This window comes from Euprymna scolopes, chromosome 3 (genome assembly GCF_053919585.1).
Source record: "Euprymna scolopes isolate OS-2025 chromosome 3, ASM5391958v1, whole genome shotgun sequence".
Lineage (NCBI taxonomy): Eukaryota > Metazoa > Mollusca > Cephalopoda > Sepiida > Sepiolidae > Euprymna > Euprymna scolopes.
The window spans coordinates 33127414-33140104 of record NC_136484.1 but is presented as its reverse complement, the minus strand read 5'-3'; the positions used below and the strand labels follow the sequence as shown (position 1 = coordinate 33140104).

The 12691-nt window shown below is 29.6% G+C and overlaps 1 protein-coding gene across 1 annotated transcript in view; it reads left to right on the top strand.

The window, feature by feature from the left end:
- Window positions 1-12691, top strand: part of LOC145254560 (heat shock protein 75 kDa, mitochondrial-like) — a 421952-nt gene that overhangs the window by 242530 nt on the left and 166731 nt on the right. The window contains exons 7-9 of the mRNA XM_080113123.1: window positions 6359-6468; window positions 9930-10003; window positions 11150-11312. Of these exons, the coding sequence (XP_079969249.1) occupies window positions 6359-6468; window positions 9930-10003; window positions 11150-11312 (347 nt within the window). The remainder of the gene's footprint in view (window positions 1-6358; window positions 6469-9929; window positions 10004-11149; window positions 11313-12691) is intronic.

Below are 12691 nucleotides of genomic sequence, written 5' to 3'. Positions count from 1 at the left end.
TTATCTGAGTAATGGGAGGGTGATAATATGGGTTAAAATTATGAAAAATGATTGTTTGGTAGGCATTCAGTTTGTTTTTAAAAAAGTGTGATGTAAAGATTTTTTTTTTTTTTCTTTTGGTTAATTTAAATGTGTGTCTGGTTCTAGTGCTTCAAAGTTAATAAAATTTGTTTGAAATTTTTAAAGAATACTTTTATGACATGTTTCTAGTTTGTTTACTTTTGCAAATATAGTGTATTCATGTGTCTGCATGTTATGGAAAAACATTTTTGTTATTTGTTTTATATATTTGTATTATGCTGTAGTGTGTTTTCATTAGTGTTGGGACGATTAATCGGAATTGGAAAAATCAACTTTTTGAGGTATCAGAATCAGGAAAAATATTGGAATCTTCCCATCACTAGTTTTAATGCAGTTGAGTTTGATTAAAATATTTGGCGGTGCTTCATAATTAGAACAAAATTTGAAAATTCAAAATATTGAATTTCAAGTAAAACCAATGTTATCTACTTAATTGTCATGTCGAAGTTATGAACATATTCAAAAATTATGAAAAACGATAAGGTAGAAAATTAATTATTAATGAAAACAGTTTCCTGAAAACGAAAATTGAGTTTTGTTAAAGATTTTCAGTTTTCAGAACATAATTACCTCCCTTAAGATTCAAACTCTCCGGTTTCTTTTGTTTAGCAAAACTCGATTTCTGCTAATTATCTTTGAAAACTATTTTTATTAATAATTTATTTTTTACCTTGACATTATTTTGCAATTTTTAGAATATTTGCATTACTGCAACACGACAATTAAGTAGATACAATTAGTTTTACTTGAAATTCAATATTTCCATTTTCGAATTTTGTTATTAAAACAAAGAAACGTCAAAAATTCTTATCTTATAAGTTTGTCTAGTTTGCATGTTTCCCTCTTAGACAAAGTCCAAAAAAGAGCCTCAAATTTAATAGGTCCCACACTATCAGCCAAGTTCGAACTTCTGTCCCATCATCACGATGTTGCATCCCTGTGCCTGTTTTACAAATACTTGCACCCCCTCGATATACATACTCAAAGCTAAACCAATATGCAGCAAAATCCCACTCCTTCATTATTGAGGTCTGTAGATTAAAGCCTACTACTTTAATAGTTTTTTCCCTCAGACTTTTAGATTTTGGAATTCCCTGCCTGTTTACTGCTTCCCTGACTGTACTAATTTGCAGAAGTTTAAACGTAATGTGAAGAGATGTCTCATTGTTCAACTCCCCGCAATTCACTGTTAGACACAATCCTAAATAGTAGCCCCTTATGTCCAAGTGGCAATATGCCTTGCTTGGGATAAAAAATCTTATCGCTAAAATAGAGCAATGATAATTTCGTTAAATTTATGACACGAGGTGATTTCTTTTTTTAATCAAAAAATGTCACCACTTTATTCATCTTCTGCACCAAAATAATTTTTTTTTTCTTTTTTGAAAGAAATTGAATGAAATATAAATTTTTGAATGAAGCTGAATGAAATATATAATAGTCATGCACAGAACATGGTACAAGGATAAAAAAGAAAGAAATTGTTAGAATTAAGTATCAATTTTTCAAATGCAATCTTATTTAGGTCTAACTTAATTTTATTTATTAGATATATAATGAAGAAACGAGAATTTAGTTAGTTTGAACTAAAATAAATTGGTTTTTGTTTTCCTATTTTTTTTATTAAGTTTAAAATCTCATCTTGAAATGTTTTCTTCCTTGCAAAGAAATTACAAATAATTAATTATTCAAATAAAACAAAGTCTGACTGGAAACCAATTTCACAAAAAAAAAAAAAAAGAAATGGAAAATCTCAAAGAAAAATGTATTATGAAGACATTTTGATAGACACAAAAACAAAAAAAAATAATTCATAGAATTAATTGCAGTAATTTAATCTTTCTTTTCATCAAAATGGATGAAAATAATGAAATGAATTTGTAATTTTTAAAAAAATCGGAAAATGGATTTGTTTTCAGCATTTATTCACACCATCTTGAAATCATTTTATATGGCTTTTTAATTTTAATTTTTATCTTTTCTTTTTTGTTTTTTTGTTTATTTTCACTTTATTTTATTTATTTATTTATTTATTTAGAATTTTACAATCACTATTTGGTCATACAGGAAAGATCTTGTTATATTTAGGTTCATTCTTTTGAATTTAATTAAAACAGTTTGATGGAGTCAAGTCTACTACAGGGTTTCAACATATTTTCATGATCATGAAACAAGAGGAAACCTTTATGAAAATATTTAATCATCATGATCAATATGCAACGTTAAACAAATATAATTATGATGATGATTGCCATAAATAAAATTGAAAATGAATGCATGATTCAGTAGTTCAGTTGGAGCATCAGATACCAACCACTGATATATATATATATATATATATATATATATATATATATATATATATATATATATATATATATATATTAGTGTTGGGACAATTAATCGGAATCGGAAAAATCAGCTTTTTGGGGTATCGGAATCAGGAAAATTTGAGCATATTTTCCGATGCCAAAACCGATTCCTTTAATTATCTATTTTATTTTTATAAAACGTTTTCCATTGCTTGTAATAATAATAAAATAATAAATATTTATGGATTTAAACTTTCAGTAAGACTAAAATCTCTAGATCACACCCTCACAAGTGTGTTTTTATGTTTGAGAAAATGCATGCACATTTAAGACGTGCTTTTACAGTAATCGGGACAAAATAACGATTTTATAGTTAAATATTTAGAGATTTATAAAGAATAGGAATTAGAATCGGTAATCGTATCAGAATCGGTAATTTCGTACAGAATTGGTAATTATATCGAATCAGGAAAATTATTGGAATCCCATCCCTGATGTGTGTGTGTGTGTGTGTATATATGTGTGGATGTGTAACTTTAATATAAAAGAGGAAAAATGGAAATAGAAATAAGAGAGGAAGAAACAGTGGAGGAGTCACCAAATTACAAATGAATAGAAATTAAAGTTGGAAACAAAGAAACAAAACAAGACAGCAGGATATCAACATAGACTAAAGAGATAAAAAAAACTGGTTAGGGATTCAATTCAAATATGCTATTTACCCTTATATGTTGTACCGACTTTTAATTATTTTTTACCATTTTATCCTATTCCTTCATTCTCATTTCATGTTCTAAATATGGTTAAGCCATTTTTTTTATACTTGCAAAAACGGTCTTCTCGTGACGCCGAGCGGTTCTACGTATGCGCCAGATGACGTCATGACCTGATTTACTTTAAATAGTTGAAAAACTGACACAATTTCATGTACGTTGCGTTAGGTTCGAATCGTGGTGTGAGATGTCTTTTCAAATTTTTAAATTTAAATATTGAACCAGTGTTATTTAAGCCATTTTTCACGTAACGTTCGTTTTTCTGTTTTTTTTTTTTTGTTTTTTTTTTTACTTCGCTTATCCACCCCTGATCACACACCCAAAAACACCCGGGTACCCACCGATTTTTTTTTAATTTTAATATCGAAACAGGCTTATTTAAGCCATTTTTCACGTGTTCGTTTTTCTGTTTTCATCGTTCGTTTGCCTTACGTTATTTTTTTTTGTGGGTTTTTTTTTTTTTCAATGTTTTGATTAACACTCCCCCCCCCCCTGCTTAAGTTTAAAAATGTATGCATTAAAAACTAAAATAACTGCATTCTGGCAACACCAGCTAAGAACAGCTACTTTATCATAAAATGTACACCGATATCATAATTGATTTAATTTCTAGTTTCACAATCTTCTTTTTTTGTGTTTTATCGTGAACATATAGTAGCAGACTTAAAACTTTTCTAAAAAGAGATTTAGAAAATTGGAAAGGGTAAAATTATAAACATGTGCAGTGCTGCATGTTTAGTGCAGTGCATGTGAACAATAAAATTGCTGCAAGTAAGAAATAGTTAACTATAAAGAGAAACCACCCAAGAATGGGTGCATGCTGAAGAGTAAAGTACTTAAAAAAAAAAAAAAAAAAATGATGTTTATCTTGATACAGAACCCTTTAGACAATAAACCTTTTACATCCATAGATCAACAACAAAATAGTTTTTTCAAGTAGATGATTGGGTTCACTATTACAAAGGACCCTAATATATTATATATATCAGTGATGGGACGATTACAATATTTTTCGTGATTCCGTACTAAATTCCCGATTCTGATACAATTACCGGTTCTTTATAAATCTCTAAATATTTTATTATAAAATTCTTATTTTGTCCTGATTACTGTACAAATACGTCTTAAATGTGCTTATATTTTCTCAAACATAAAAAACACACTTGTGAGGGGGTGATCTAGAGATTTTAGTCTTACTGCAAGTTTAAATCAATAAAGATTCATTATTTTATTATTATTGCTACAAACAGTGGAAGATATTTTATAAAAGCAAGATCAAATAAAATAGATAATTAAAGGAATTGGTTTTGGCATCAGAAAATAGGTTCTAATTTTTTCCAATTCCAATACCCCAAAAAGTTCCGATTTTTCCGATTTTCGATTCCGATTAATCATCCCAACACTTACATATATTAGGAGGTATGTTTGATAAAAAAAAAAAATGGGGAAAAAAGTGCTTAGTACTTTATTAGAGCTAAATATGTTTTATTATTTCGACCTCAGGGATTTTTGTTTTGCTTAAATCATTACAAATTGTTTCAATAGACGGGACAATATTATCCTGCTGAACTCTTCAGATAATTCAAATCAAAATAAAGGATTCTTTAAAAATTACAAATGAGTATCAAAAAACAAGAAGTGCTGGATAGATCAATTTTTACTGTTTATATTGTAAAGCAGTTGCTATATTCATCTGTTTTATGTAAATGTTAATATTTCTGGGTTTGTTTTTTTATTTCATACTTCGACTTTAATTGTTTTTATGTACTTTGTTATTCAAGATCATCATATGATAGGTGTACCTAGCTTTAATGGCGGTAACACCAAAAATAAAATAGTTTTGCTCGTTAAGCCCAGATTAGGTAATAAATTGAATAAATATGGAATAAAATACAAGTGTCTAAAAGTAAGTAAAGTTATTTTCCTTTATTCAGTAAAAATAGATATTGACTAAAGAAAAAAAAATTATCCAATACAAAAATATACACTGTCCATGCACAAAATAAAATGGACTACATGTATTAAAACTGTAATACAAAGACAAAAGGATATAAAAAAATTAAATGAACAAATAAAATAAACTCTTGGCTACAGTATTGAACATATTCAGTGTTCTACAGTAATTTGTTGTAAAACCGGAAGTACACAAATCAGACAGAAAAGTATTTGAATCATCTGATGATTGCTAAAGACAGGAAACTGATTTTTTTTTTTAAATTGTTACAATTTATTCAATTATATATATTATTTTAAGCAAAGATTGTTAAGCATTAAAAAATGTTACATGTTGTTACATTTCTTTTTTGTCAATTTCTTGTGTCGAAAAGTAACATAAAAAATAATTGGAAAGAATCAAAATTGCTAGTGATATTTATGAAACGTGTATTAATTTTTAATTTTGATAAAAATAAGATTAGAAAATTTTTTTTTTTTTTTGTACTTGTATAAACTTACTACTGGAAATTTCACAAATACAGGCGAGGGGGGAGGGGCTCAAGTATATAACAGTAAAACATTAACTTAAACTGTGAAATAGAAAAAGAGGATCATCAACTGTGTACTATATAACAGTTTCAGAGATTTAAAAAATTCATAGCTCTCCAGCAGTACTGATCAAAATACCACCTCCCCATAAATAAATGTAGATACAATTCAGTTATTATTTTACTGAAAACATATATATATATATATATATATATATATATATATATATAGTAAGTCATCTTATCTAATAAGCCTGACAAATTCTCACAAGAATGAAACGTAGAATATTCTGTGTAGCTTAATTGCCATTTAAATTTGATAACTTACTACATAGCTCTACCTATGTATTCAGCACTGTTAAAGTAAATTTATATCTTCCTATATTAATTTATGTGATGAAATGAAGCAATCATATATATATATATATATATATATATATATATATATATATATATATATATATATATATACACACACACAATGTCAACATGAATATTACTTTTATGTAAATCATGATAAAGGTTATGGTGATCACCATTGACACAATTTGATTTTTTCCAATATCATATTCTTAATTATCTTTTGTCAGAGTTGTTTAAAAAGTATGTTTAAATCAACACAAATTTTATTTACAAAAAAGATGTTTAATTATTTCCTGCTTTAATCTGTGTTTATATCTTTTTTTTTCTTTTCTTTTTTTTTTTTTAGCTCTGGTGTGTATGATATTTCCGAGGCTGATGGTGTACAGAGAGGAACAAAAATTGTTGTTCATTTGAAAGGCGACAGTTACGATTTTGCAAAGGAAGAAGTCCTTAAGGGTGATTTGTGTTTTCTCATCTACTGCTATGATTTTTAGTGAAATTATGATTATAATCCTTTATTTTATTTTTTAATGAAATTATAATTATAATCCTTTATTTTAAATATTAACGATAAGAAAATGAAAGCATGTTGAATGTAAAAATTTTGTCTGAAATTAATATTGTCTCAAAATTATCTGAATGATTTTCTTTTATCGCTATCCGAGTTATCGCCCTTGAATAATTCTAGCCATGTTATAGAAATGCACTCTCTTGACAAAAAGGCAAGAAAACTAGTCCTATGTGTGTATAGAAGTTAGAATAAGATTTAGCGTTTTTTTTTTTTTTTTTTTTTGTCTTCACGGCAAGATGGTAGCTTGTTAAACATGGGCAGTCAACTGCCATCTTGATATGGTCTTATTCGTGTTAGACTCTCTTTTCTGAATATAACAAACACAAATGTAAGTCATCTTTATTTTTATATTGTTCATTGTTCACACACATTCTCTACCTGCGACTCTGATTGTGGCAGAAAATGTATTCTTTCTTTAGTATTAATGTTTCGTTCTTTGCTTTATGTATCATATTAAGTACATCTTAGCATTTTTCGTCAAGAAATTATGGGAATAAACGTGTGGGTTTTTATTCCTTTCCCACAGTGAGAAATGTGACACAAGGGTTGGGAAGTGAGATTGAAAAGTCAGTGCTCCTGAGAAGGGACATTTTTGACCCGCAAAAAGTGCCTGAGCAGTCCCATCGGCATTCCCCAGTTGGTGATTAGCAATAAATTAACCCCCTTTTCATAGAAAGAAAGTAAAGCCTCCTAGAACTGCACAGGACCAGTTTCCTATTACAGGAATTGTTTAGACTTTGTTGATTTGGAAGCTGAGGTAAAAACCCCAGCAGCACAAAGGTTAGCACCGTTTTATCCATTTTATGACATAATGACAGAACGCATAAAATGTCAGCTCAGGAAAAATATACCTGACCACGTGGTAACTAAAAATGTATGAGCAAGGATATAAAATATTTGTCAATTTTACATTGAAAAAAAAAACGTCTTTATCAGTTGTGATTTAGTCAAAAACCGATGGGACACTCTATAATAGTAGAAGAATAGTCAAGAACATACTTGTCAGCAGTCCTCGATAAGGACACCTCAGTCAACCAGCAATAACATCTCTCGCTTCTGAAGTTTTTTTTTTTTTATATTAATCTTACCGATCGAAATCATTAACTTTGAAGTTTCATTTGAAATGGTAGAATCATCATCATTATTATTAACGTACAGATTGAAGGGATTCAGGTAGCTGCCCAGTTGCATGCAATAGAAGTTAATGGAAAAATTTGTACTGTTTATGCATTTTATTTTTTACATTTAACAATTCATGAATAATGGAGTTTGCGGAAAATAGTCATTGCTCTCATCATGTCCATATTTCTTGCCTTCCAATAACGGCAGCATGTGATACAAGATTGGTTTAATACGGAATATATCCAGCTCTTCCAAAAAAGGATATTCTGGATGAGACAAAAATAAAAATTGCCCCAGTCCATGATTAACTTATTTTCCAACTGAGGACACGACAGGTACTACACTTTGAATTAGTTAATGGCAAATAAAATTAAAAATTATATTCAATTAAAAATTAGATACAAGGCCATCAAAAGTGTGTCTATCTGTCCTACTTCTAAGTAGATGCATTTTCACCCATTTGTACAAGGATTGTTTCTTTCACAATTTGTACATCACTTCACTTCAAAAATCACTACAATACCACATTTACTCTTACACTTTGATCCCAGCCAAGAAGCCCTGAAGTGTCTGCAAGGCTGAAGAACTTTATAAATAGATATTCCCTGAAATATGTAAACGTATGTTGATCTCAAGGGAAACAACCATACTAAGGGAGGTAACCACTGTTATCAAATCGTCAGAAGAAAACGTTTTGTAAAACTTTGCCACAAAATAATTTGTTAATTTTGCATATGTGTAACAAAAAAAAATATTACAAAATTTTTACGACTATTTTTATTCTGTAGTGAAAATTAAACTAAAAGTTAGTTTACAAATTTGCCGTTTTTATATTTAACTACATTAACTTATTTGAATATAGCCATTTTCTGTAATTGTTTTGTATAAAGCAGAAATTGAAGAGAAAATAGTCATCTTTAACTTGGGTTTTGGATCTCTTTGTTTTATAACAAATCCACCCTTTTGGCAATAACCAAAAAGGGTTGATATGCTATAAAAACAAATTGGAAATCTAAAGTAAAAAGGACTATTTTTTCATGAATTTCTATCAGTCACCAAATTTATTTTGTTCAGTTGAACTCATGATGCTGAAGGAAAATTGGATTTTTATCTCAATTCTTTAAGTAAAATCCATATATACAATATAAAGTCTACTGAAAGTTATTCTCTTTAATAGGCAGAATCTGTTTTAACAGCATTAACGACCATGGCTCTCCAACTTGTAGAGCAATGGCAATCTCAGGAAGACAAGTAAAGATGATAGTTTCCTGTTGCTTTCCATCTTAATTCGGGAGGGAGGGTATGGCATATCTTCCCCTGTGAGTTAGTTAAACGCGCCCCCAAAAACCAACCTGGAAATTTCTACGATTCAGCACACTACATACAGCGGCTAGCCTTCCCAAATGGTCACTCATTTGGTACTGGTCAGGCTCATCATTGCTTAACTTCGGTGATTTGGCAAGAATTGGTGTGTCAACGTGATTGTTAATCTGAAAATCATATTTTTGTTTTTTTCATATTCAATTGTATGAAAACCATACAGATTTTCTAATTATATATTTATGTTTTTTGTACGGCATTCATCCTATGTGGTTTGAACCAGCTTCTTCTAAAGAAGGAAGTGTCAAGGGAATATTAAATTCGCAGGTGGTCCCTAGTTACCTGAATAAATGATGTTCGTCCATTGCTTGCGAAGATGACTGGGATCATACAATGGTTGATGGGTTCGAAGATGGCTTGTTCGACCGATTTGATCTTTGAAGTATTTCCACATGTTCAACACTTGTGGGATAATTCTGTGTCAGAAATGTTGACTTCTGTCTTTTCTCATGATTTCTCTTGCATTCTTCATTGCATGCAGATTCAGTAATTGTAGCCTCTTTCTGAGCTGCGACACGCCAGGAACATCTGTCTTGGGTTAGTTTTTACCATGAGTTAGAATACAAACTGAACTATTTGAAGGGGACCTTCAGATTGTCCTTGAACCATTTCTGTTGTCCTCCTGGGGGGTCTTTTTCCTTTGGACAGTTCACCGTAAAGGAACTGTTTTGGGAACCTTGAATCAGGCATGCGGCATTTATGATCTGCCCAACAAACCCAGTACTGCTGTAACATGGTGTGTACTGATGATTGGATGTCCTATGAAACGGCAGTACGTTATAATAATTTGACTTGATGGTTCTTGTTCTAAATTTAAAGACTGTTTTTGTTTTCTTTCCATCAGCAATTGTGAAAAAGTATAGCAACTTTGTTGGTGTCCCAATTTTCCTGAATGGTAAAAGAGCAAATGTTGTACAGGTAGGAATCGTATTTTGTTTTATTTTAGGAAAAGAATAAATTTCTGACACTTGTAACTTGCTTTAAAATACAAAAGTTGTGGAGTTGGTTATTTCTCAAGAGACTGAGTATTTTTCAAGGCTTTTTAAATCTAGGGCTTCCTTTTTGGTTTTTTTTTTTTTTGTTTTGGTTTTTTTTGTTTTGTTTTATTTTGTGATTTTTATTTTCTTTTTCTAGTATGTTTAGTTTAACACTTTCAACAAAATTAAATGATTAAAAAGTTCATTAAAAACAAAACAAAAATTATTTGTTCAATTATTTAGCAAGGTGGTTCACTTTTCTATACAAATTTAATGTTAAATGATTTCTTTGTTGGATTTTTTTTACCTGTCTCTTGCCAAAATAAGTCTTATTAATTGGACTACTGTTCTCATCTGGAGTGTGATTTTCACAATGTTTCAGTCGATGTAACCTCTGACCTTCTTCAGGTGTATCTTGTCGAACTCGGGAATTTGGACAGAATCACACTCGAGATGAGAACAGTAGTCCGATGAATAATAATAATATGAATAACCAATCCTCATCTCAAAAATTCATAAACATCAAAATAATTCTGTTTAAAACTCCATTTTTTTTTTTTAATTTTTGAACATTTTACATTAAACTTACATAGTAACCTTTATCATTCTAAAAATTTGATAGATAACATTTTTTAATTATGTAATCTGAGAATTTGTTATTTGATTATTTGATTGATATAGCAATTCAAAGATTTTATTTTCCTTCATAAAATGATAATCTTTTGTGACAACAAATTCTCGGACATATCAACTCTGTTAAACTTAAATTGCAAAATGAATTCTCTGTGTTTGGAAAATGATCGAGTAGAAAAATAATGAGTAAAAATAAAATTTTTTGAATTATCAGGTTTTTTAAAGTGGAAGAATTGTGCGACAAATTCAGTGTGATAAACAAGGGTAAATTATAGGTCTGCCATCTTTAAACGCGATATCTGTAGTTAATTGTTACTGAATTTTATTCTTTCAAACGAATGGCAACCTGTGTATTCATTCTTTGATAATTGTAGATTTGATGTAGAAATGGTATTTTCTTTTCTTTTAAACAATGCACTGAATGATTACGCTTTGTTTTTTTAAATTTAATCAGGCTCTTTGGTTAATGAATCCACAAGATATCACATCAGAAATGCATGAAGAATTCTACAGGTTCATCAGTGGAGTCTTTGACAAACCTCGCTTCCAGTTTCACTACAAGACTGATGCTCCTGTTAACATCCGAGCATTGTTCTATGTTCCAGAATACAAACCTAGTAAGTAGTTTGTTTTTTCCGTAACATTTCATGGATCTAATAATTATTTGATTTCTAATATATATGTATATATGTACATATTGTGTATATTTAAGCAACATTTGTTCATTTCTGCAAACAGTTAAAAATAACAAAATTCTTGAATAATTACACCTTTTCTTTTTTTTTTTTTTCTGAAATAGATCATTAAAAAAATTGAAGAAAAATAAAGTATAATTGAGCTAAAGAATTGTTATTTTTAACGATGTTGACTTATATATTGTTTATAGTATTAAGTTACTGCAGATCAAATAGCACACATGCACACATATATATTCAATTCAATTTATTCAGCATAGATTAAAACATTACATGTTCTGTTACCATTAAGACGAGTGTGGTAAGAGAGAGAGAGCCCCAAAAAAAGGAGGGGTGCTGTGAATTTAGACTGTCAGAAATACAGGTTTTTTTTTGGTTTTTTTTACATGGGGGTCACCACTTATCAAGGCCCGAAGGCCACTCAGGGATAAGGGTTATTGCGTGTACAGTAATCAATGAGATAATATTGTAGTAATCATTAGTATTGGGGATTTTGATAGAATGTCTTACTTAAGGGGGAGTTTGTCAGGAGTTTGTTTCACACATTTGTCCAACTTCGTTTTGAACTGATCCGTTGTTGGTGCAGCAGTCTATTTCAGAGAGCTGATATGCAGATGGAAAATGCGGCTTGTCGTCGGTTTAGCTTTAGGTCATGTCTTCTTAGTCCACATTTGGGTGCTGGAGTGAAGAGAAAGAAAAAATATATAATAAATGAACCTGGAAAAGATATCTTTGATAAAGCAAACCTATCAAGATAATAAAAGTTCTAATCAGTTAAGAGGAACAATTCATATATTAGATTAAGAAGATGAGGAGTAAAAGTTCCATGGAATTTTATTGATCAGCAAATCAATAAGGATGAAAGTGAGAAGAGTAGAAAAGAACCCATTTAGGCCATGGCATTTCGAAATTAAATTCTTTTCATCAGAGGAGAAAAGCGGGCTTTATACAAATATAAAGGTATGCAAATAAAACAGACTTAAGAACATTTAGAATAGAAATGAAAAAAAATCAGGAATGAAATAATATGGACTAATAAAGAATATAAAAAGAAACATTGAAAAGTAGAAGGAGGAGTAGAAATGGAGAAAAAACATTTAATGAGTCAAATAGAAAAATATATTTAAAAAGAAAAAGTTTTTTCAACAAAATTCAATACAAAATTTCACAAACAATTTACTGTTGAGCAAATTTGATGTGATGGCAAGTAAAAATTATCGACTAGTATTGGAATGATTAATCAGAAAAAATTGTGCCTATTTTCCAATGTCAAAAACGATTTCTTTAAATATCTTTTTTAT